The sequence below is a fragment of the Jaculus jaculus genome, chromosome 5 (assembly GCF_020740685.1).
Source record: "Jaculus jaculus isolate mJacJac1 chromosome 5, mJacJac1.mat.Y.cur, whole genome shotgun sequence".
Lineage (NCBI taxonomy): Eukaryota > Metazoa > Chordata > Mammalia > Rodentia > Dipodidae > Jaculus > Jaculus jaculus.
The window spans coordinates 171,815,034-171,823,087 of NC_059106.1; the positions used below are offsets into that span (position 1 = coordinate 171,815,034).

At 57.8% G+C, this 8,054-nt stretch overlaps 1 protein-coding gene across 8 annotated transcripts in view; it reads right to left on the reverse strand.

Moving 5' to 3' along the window:
- Positions 1–296: 296 nt before the first annotated feature.
- Aire (autoimmune regulator) overlaps positions 297–8,054 on the reverse strand; it is a 14,326-nt gene continuing 6,568 nt past the window's right edge. For 2 of the 8 annotated variants that reach the window (XM_004669415.2, XM_004669413.2), the window contains exons 8-14: positions 7,303–7,415; positions 6,263–6,377; positions 5,641–5,814; positions 4,994–5,115; positions 4,753–4,861; positions 2,152–2,220; positions 297–504 (exon numbers count right to left, since the gene is read on the reverse strand). In XM_004669415.2, coding sequence (XP_004669472.2) covers positions 424–504; positions 2,152–2,220; positions 4,753–4,861; positions 4,994–5,115; positions 5,641–5,814; positions 6,263–6,377; positions 7,303–7,415 — 783 coding nt within the window. In that variant the 3' untranslated portion in view covers positions 297–423. Of the gene's footprint in view, positions 505–2,151; positions 2,221–4,752; positions 4,862–4,993; positions 5,116–5,640; positions 5,815–6,262; positions 6,378–7,302; positions 7,419–8,054 lie in introns of all 8 variants that reach the window. The other 6 variants (XM_004669414.2, XM_004669412.2, XM_004669419.2 and 3 more) reach the window with 3 other exon arrangements.

Here is an 8,054-nt window from a genome sequence, read left to right on the forward strand (position 1 = left end):
GAGAGAGGCAGACAAAGACAGAGAGAGAGAAGGGGCGCGCCAGGGCCTCCGGCCACCGCAAACAAACTCCAGATGTGTGCGCCACCTTGTGCATCTGGCTTCCGTGAGTCCTGGAGAATCAAACTGGGTTCCTTTGGCTTTGCAGGCAAAATGCCTATTTTTACTAAACCATCTCTCCGGCCCCACAGAAGTGATTTCCACGTCAGGACCCAGGATGCTCTCAGGGCCCACGGAGCCCGGGGCTGTGCGCACGTGGGCACCGGCGGCCCCGCCCTTCTCCACTCGGCAGTGTAATGGGCACCGCTGCCAGGATGACCGAGCATGTCCCCCGCCGTCCTCTCAGAGCAGGTGTCCGGTGACTCAGCTGCATCCACTGATGTGGAGAGAGCGTCGGTCTGCCCACCCGTCTCGGGTTGCCCGGGGTCAAGAAGAGAAGGCCGGCGTGTCGGGCAGCGGACGCGACATGCTCTGGATGGCCCACTGCAGGATGCCGTCGAAGGAGTGCTGTGGGGAGCGAGGGGCGCAGCGGCTCAGCCTGGCCTGGATCTCCTCCAAGCCAGTGCCCGCCCCACGTGCCCACGGCCTCGTGACGATCCTGACGCATGGCTAGCTGAGCCCCTAATTCAAAAGGGGAAACCAGAGACCCCAAGGGACATACCAGCTAGAGAAGGACTCCTAGTCCGGTGTTCCTTTACAACTTCCTGTAAGCCCCTGGCACAACCATGAGAGGAGGCTATTTTGTCCTCCTCTTTGTTTCTTTTCTTTTCTCTTTTCTTTTCTTTTCTTTTCTTTTCTTTTCTTTTCTTTTCTTTTCTTTCTTTCTTTTTTTTTTTTTTTTGGTTTTCCGAGGTAGGGTCTCACTCTAGCCCAGGCTGACCTGGAATTCACTATGGAGTCTCAGGGTAGCCTCCAACTCTTGACGATCCTCCTACCTCTGCCTCCCGAGTGCTGGGGTTAAAGGCATGCGCCGCCACACAGGCCTTCTTCTATAGTGTATGTATGTGTGTGCCTGGGCATGTCACAGTCCCTTGCTGCTATAACCAAATGCCTGTCTGGCTTTACCTGGTTAGCTGGAAAATTGAACGAGAGCTGGCAGGTTTTGCATGCAATGCAAGTACCACTAACCAATCTCCCCAAGGCCTTTTTTTTTTTTTCCAGGTAGGGCCTCGCTGTAGGGCAGGCTGAGAAGAGACTATTCACTTTGTAGTCTGTAGTCTCAGGCTGGCCTCCAACTCACAGTAATCCTTCTACCTCTGCCTCCCAAGTGCTGGGATTAAAAGCATGCCCCAGAACACCTGGTCCCCAAGGCCTTCTTTACCCTTTCTCCCTCCCTCCCTCCCTCTCTCTCTCCCTCCTTCTCTTTCTCTCTCTCTCTCTCTCTCTCTCTTTGGTTTTTCGAGGTAGGTTCTCACTCTAGCCCAGGCTGACCTGGAATTCACTACATAGTCTCAGGGTGGCCTTGAACTCACGGTGATCCTCCTACCTCTGCCTCCCGAGTGCTGGGATTAAAGGCGTGTGCCACCACCCCCTGCTTCCCCAAAGCCTTCTTTATTTTACCGGTTCCCCTCCATTGTCTTCCTAAATTCTTCAGACACACCTTTCCTCCCATAAACTCAGGAACTCCTGAGGTTCTGTTCCTCAGATTTACATAGTCCTCCCCCCCCCCCCGCTTTGGACTTTGGATCCCCCCTCTCAGGGTGGCCTCAAACTCATGGCCATCCTCCTACCTCTGACTCCCAAGTGCTGGGATTAAAGGCGTGCACCACCATGCCTGGCATACTTGTCCATCTTAAGGTGCAGAGGTCTGAGCTAAGAGGGATGGGGGTGCAGGGATTACCCCATCAGTTATCTCTAGAGAGAGGTGTGGACTTGAAGCAGCCTGGTTCTGTGCTGAGGTTCTGTGGAAGCCCCCTTCCCTGGGCTCCAATCTCTTGGGAAGAGGGAGCAGCTAAAAAAGGGGAGGGCTGCTCATCTTGTTCTGGGTTCAGCACCCTGGGGCTTCTGTGTGGGTTGGTGAGCCACCTCTTTTGACAGCTACAGTGAGCGAGGACTAGGGAGTGGCCTTGGGAGTACTGTGAGCGAGGACTAGGGAGCGGCTGACTTCGGGCAGTGGGGGAGCTGCGGGCCCAGCCAGGCCAGGTGATGCATTACCTCGTTGAGGAGGGACTCCAGGTCATCCCTGTGCAGAGCGGGCTCATGACCCGCAGAGTCGTCCCCCACCTGGAACCCAAAAGCGGAAGGGTCAGCCCGACCCAGCCCATGGGGGGAAGGGAAGTCAGACTCCAATTTGAAGTCGCAGCAAGCCCGGGACCCACCGAGGCCCACGCTCACCCCTGGCTGCTCCAGCAGTGGGGACCCGCAGAGCGGGCTTCCTCCCCAAGGCCCCCAGGCCCATCCACCCCCACAAGCTGCCTTTGGCTTTCTGGGGCAGCACAGGGAGGTCTACCGCACTGGGGATGGGTAGGAAAAGCTGCATCATGGGTGGTAACCTGAGGCCCAAGGAGGAAAGTGCCCTTTCCACCTCCAGTCAATCACAGCACCCCCCCCCCCGCCCCCAAGAAAGCCAGGCGTGGTGGCGCACGCCTTTAATCCCAGAACTCTGGAGGCAGAGGTAGGAGGACTGCCATGAGTTCAAGGCCACCTTGAGACTATATAGTGAATTCCAAGTCAGTCTGAGCTAGAGGGAGACCCTACCTCAAAAAAATTAAAAAAGTGCCAGACTGTGTCCCCAGCTGTCCCCTGGCTCAGGGGTGGGACATACCATGGGATGCAGCATCTCAGGAAACTGCAAGCCCAGCCCCAGCTCTTCCTAGCAGGGGGACCTAATAAGTAGCACCCTGGCCCTGTGTGGCTAAGGCAAGCTATATGGGAGGGCCTTGCATAGGAACCTACTGATGCTAAGATTTAGTTAGTTTGTTTCTTTCTTTCTCTCTTTCTTTCTTTGAGAGAGAGAGGAAAAAAAAGAGGCAGAGAGGGGAAGAAAAAGGAAGAGAGAGAGAATGGGCATGCCAGGGCATCTAGCCACTGCAAATTCCAGATGCAAGCCTAGTTAAAAAAAAAAACAAAAAACAACTCCAGATGCATGCACCCCCTTTTGCATCTGGCTTACATGGGTCCTGGGGAATTGAACCTGGGTCCTTTGGCTTTGCAGGCAAGTGCCTTAACTGCTAAGCCATCTCCCCAGCACCCCCCCCATTTTTAAAATATTGTATTTCTTTGAAAGAGATAGTGATAACAGGAGCTCCAGGGCCTCTAACCACTGCAAATGAACTCCAGATGCATGTGCCATTTTGTGTATCTGGCCCTGGGGGATTGAACCCAGGTATTTAGGCTTTTCAGACAAGTGCCTTAACCAGTGAGCCATCTCTCCAGCCACTGATACTAAGATTCTACTGGTAGCAACCCAGGAAGGCCTGAGCAGGCTTGGCCAGGCCTCTGGACACAAGGAGGGGCAGATGGGGGTCAGCGGGAAGAGGACTGGGCCGTGAGCCAGGCCATTGGCTTCCCTGAGCTCCGGGCTGGAGCATGTTCACTGGGAGAGCTCTGTCACCCAGAGCTTGTACAGGTCCTGGAACTGCTCATCTAGCCAGAGAGCGCTGACCAAAGGCAGGAGCAGCTGTGGGCTGGGCCCCGGCCACTGTGCCTGGCCGGGGACCCTCAGCTGCAAAACGGGGATGGTGAGGGTTTGGGTCCGTGCAGGACTGGGGGCAGGTGGTTCTGGGGTCAGCAGCTTTTGTTACTCTCAGCCTCACCTCAGGGCATCAGCCTGTAGCACCCTCAGCTCCAGGGACTGCAGACTACCAGGTCCCTAGAGAGCCCAGCCTAAAGCAGTGGTTTCATAGTTTATTTATTTATTTGAGAGCGACAGACAGAGAAAGAGCCAGAGAGAGAGAGAGAGAGAGAGAAATGGCGCGCCAGGTCCTCCAGCCACTGCAAACAATCTCCAGATGCATGCACCACCTTATGCATCTGGCTTACGTGGGTACTAGGGAATGGAGCCTCGAAGCAGGGTCCTTAGGCTTCACAGGCAAGCACTCAATCACTAAGCCATCTCTCCAGCCCTCTCTTTTAAATAGATTGGAGCCTGGCGTGGTGGCACATGACTTTAATCCCAGGCTTCAGGAGGCAAAGGTAGGAGGATCGCCCTCAGTTCGAGGCAACCCCAAGACTACACAGTGAATTCCAAGTCATCCTGGGCTACAGCAAGACCTTACAGGAAAAGAGAAAGAGAGCGGGGTGTGTTGGCGCACGCCTTTAATCTCAGCACTCGGGAGGCAGAGGTAGGAGGATCGCTGAGAGTTCGAGGCCACCCTGAGACTCCATAGTGAATTCCAGGTCAGCCTGGACCAGAGTGAGACCCTACCTCGAAAAACCAAAAGAGGGCTGGAGAGATGGCTTAGCGGTTAAGCACTTGCCTGTGAAGCCTAAGGACCCCGGTTCGAGGCTCGGTTCCCCAGGTCCCACGTTAGCCAGATGCACAAGGGGGCGCACGCGTCTGGAGTTCGTTTGCAGAGGCTGGAAGCCCTGGCGCGCCCATTCTCTCTCTCTCCCTCTATCTGTCTTTCTCTCTGTCTGTCACTCTCAAATAAATAAATAAATAAATGAACAAAAAATATTAAAAAAAAATTAAAAAAAAAAGAAAAACCAAAAGAGAAAGAGAGAGAGAGAGAGATTTAACTAATCAAGTACATTTATAGGAAATAACCTATGAAAGGACTGAAACGTCTAGCCACTGGCCGACCATGCACTGACCTTGGCGGGCCCCAGGGCTGAGAGCGCAGGGCCAGCGCTGCAGCCAGGCGCTCCTTGGCCAGGCGCGGAGGGCGCATCTCCCGAGCAGGACTTGCAGCGCAGGGGACCCCTGGGAGAGTGCGGGGGCGGGGAGGGGAGAGCTTGTTTGCCTCCGCAAACGCCTTTGCGGCGATGTGCACTGGGGTGGGTTGGGGGAGCCAGCCACCCTTCCCGCTCTCTGGGCGATGGGGCCCTCACTCACCCAGGCCGGGCGATGGCCCCTGGGAAGTGGCAGCGCCAGTGGAAGGCGGCGGCGCAGTGCGCGCAGCGCAGCACGTCCGCCCCGTCCCCGCACACGCCGCACCGCGCGGCGGACGCCGGGCCCTACGAGAAGCGGCAGAGCTGGCCAGCTTGTGTCCTACTCACGGACGCAGAAAGCCGCAGGCCAAGCTGGTTCCAGCCTGCTCTCCGCCCGCGCCTGCCCCGCCCCATGGGACGTGGGCCTGGTGTGATTCCGCACTTTCTGGAAGGTTCCCCCTTTGTGATCCTGCCTCCTCATGGAGGGGCGGCGGCGAGGCAAGCTTGGTATTGCCATACAAGACCCCCCTCACCTACATCTCTAGATGCTCAGGTACCTCCGTCTCGGGTGTCCCCCTTTTCTGGCTCCCCCTCTGGGTGCAGTTCTCACAGCCCAGTCCCTTTGTCTCCCCAGTGTACCCCATCCATCCTCGCCAGTCCCTCTCCTCCCAGCCTCCCTTGACCCGGGAGTCCCAGATGATCCCGATTGTCCCCAGCTCTAGTCTGGCACGTTGGTATCTAACTGCCAATCCTGTTGCGAGTTCACCCGATGCCCCGCAGGCCCGGAGTTCCTTGATTCAGCACTTCTGCCTCAAGGTCCCCCTCACTCACCGGCTGCCCATCAGGGCCAGCGCTCAACAGGGGCCGCAGGGTGGAAGACTCCAGCAGGGGCAGGGGGGCCGTAGAAGGTGGGGTGAGCAGGTGTACGTAGGTGAGGGCCGGGTCTGTGCTAGCAGCAAGATCCCTGGGCAGGCCCCTGGCCTCCTCTGCAGCTGACCGCCGCCCCTGGAGGGCCCAGGACTCAAGGAATCAGTGTTCAGAGGGGGCACAGGGCACCACTCAGCACCACTTAGGAGTCAGAGACCACAGGGACCCTGAACTCGGGTTGCTGGGGTGGGAGGGATCCCACAACCAGCCTGAAGTTGGAAAAGTCCCCGGCTCTGGGGCCCTTCCCCATCTTAGAAAAGGCCTCAGGGCCTGTCAGAGAGCAGACACAGGCTGCGATGGGAACTGCCAACACTTCAAGAGAACGTTAGCAGTGGGGGTGCACTCTGTCAGGACCGGAGGAATGGGGGGTATTGTAAGGGTCCCCCCAGCCACAGCCCCACCCCAGCTCTACACAGGAAGCTCTGGACCATCGAAAGCCAGGCTGGGACAGTGCTATGGCTGGAACAAGTGGGATCCACAGAGGTGGTGAGGAGGGGGAATGCAGAGGGGCAGAGGGAAGGGTGACCAAGCCCTGTCCTACCGGGGTCTCCGTGGGCAGCTCCAGGGCCCGGGGCTCCTCGGCCTGGGACAGGCCCTGCTGGACTCCACCTTGGAGACAGCAGGAGCACCTCCAGATGCCACTGTGTGCATGCCACCGGTCACGGGCATGCAAGACAAAGCAGAAACCATAACCCTGCAGATCTGCCAAGGCAGGGCGGCCTGAGGGCCCTCCATTGCCATTGTGCCCTTTCACGTGTGGGAAACTGAGGCCCAGGCAGGGAAGCCGGCTAGGCCACGAGAGGTCAGAGGGATGTGGGACATTTACACTGGTGGGTGGTCCTGACCAGAGGGTCAGTGTCTCTGAGTGCTTCTTTGATGAACCCCAAAATGTCTCCCGTGTTCACTAGCCCTCAGTGGCTTTGCCTGTTCCAGGCTTGGCCCAGCTGTTTTCCCTCTGTCAGCCTGCGTCCATCCCCAGAACCACCTACCCTGCCACAGGGGTGGGTCAGCAGAGTGGCCGGTCAGGGGCCGGAGGGGAGGGGATGAAAGGAGAGTCTGGTGGAAGAGGACCAGAAAGACCTGGTCAAGTGACGTGGAGCAGAGCCCAGGCCAGAACGCAGAACTTTGGCTCCCACCGGGGTTCCCCTCTCCCCAAGACTGTTATGCCCACCAGGACGGAATCCTGTGTGGTCAGTGATGAGCGGCGGGAGGTGCAGCTCTAAGGTCTCTTTGTCCCTTAACCCCATGTAGGAGTGAGATTTGAGGGGTGCCCAGGGAGAAACGCACAGCACAGACACCCTCTCCTTGGGGCATCCCTGCTACATCTGCCCTCAGCAGTACCCTAGTGGGCCACGGGGTCAGGAAAGGAGGCTTTGTGGAAGAACCGAACCCCACAGCCAGGGACATACACTAAGGCCTCTCCCAAGAAGGCCTCATTTCCCAGGTGAGAACATACGGCCTTTGTCTTCCACTGAAGGTCAGCGGGTGGCCAAGGCAGAAAGTGCGTGCGTGTGTGCGTGTGCGTGTGTGTGTGTGTGTGTGTGCGTGCGGTGGGATCTAGCTCACCTGGGGATGTCCCGCAGCGGCGGGGACAGGCAGGCCAGGTGGAAGGCCCGCGGGCAGCCGTCACAGCAGAGGAGCTCCCCACCGTCCCGGCACACGGCACACTCGTCCTCGTTCTTCTGATCAGGCGACAGGGGCCCATGCAGACCCGAAATGGGGCTCCTACTGCGGTGGCCCATCAGGTCCCCTCCCTGCCCCCTGGACGGCCCATGCCTGACACGCTGCCTTCGCCCACTGCCTCCCGCCTGTACTGCTCTAGTTCACAGACTCCTGCTGGGGGAGTGCCCCTCTCAGAGACAAGGCACCAGGCAGCCCCCCGAGGTAGCACTCCATTCTCCTCGCAGAGTGGCGGACAGATGGGATGTCCCGAGGCTTCTAGATACTGCTTCCTTCACAGGACCCCAGTGGCTGGCTGCTCTGCTCTGCACACTGACTGTAACACTAATGGGAACATTTCGCCAAGACCCCGACAGCCATGGCCTTCCACCTTTGGTGCCCAGGACTAGGAGAGTACCTGGTGTCCACGTGTTGGGACCTGGGGCAGGTAATGGCAGGTAAAACTACACCAGTGCTAAGGAGCTAACCAGCAGGTTGATGTCCCCAGGGGATCTTCAAGCTCTGTCTTTAGCAGGGATCTCCCCCCACCACCGTACTGACCCAGCTGACAGACACTTTCCATGTAGCCTGTGCCAAATGGGTGGCTTTAAAAGTCTGGAGAAGAGGCTGGGAGTGGTGGTGCACACCTTTAATCCCAG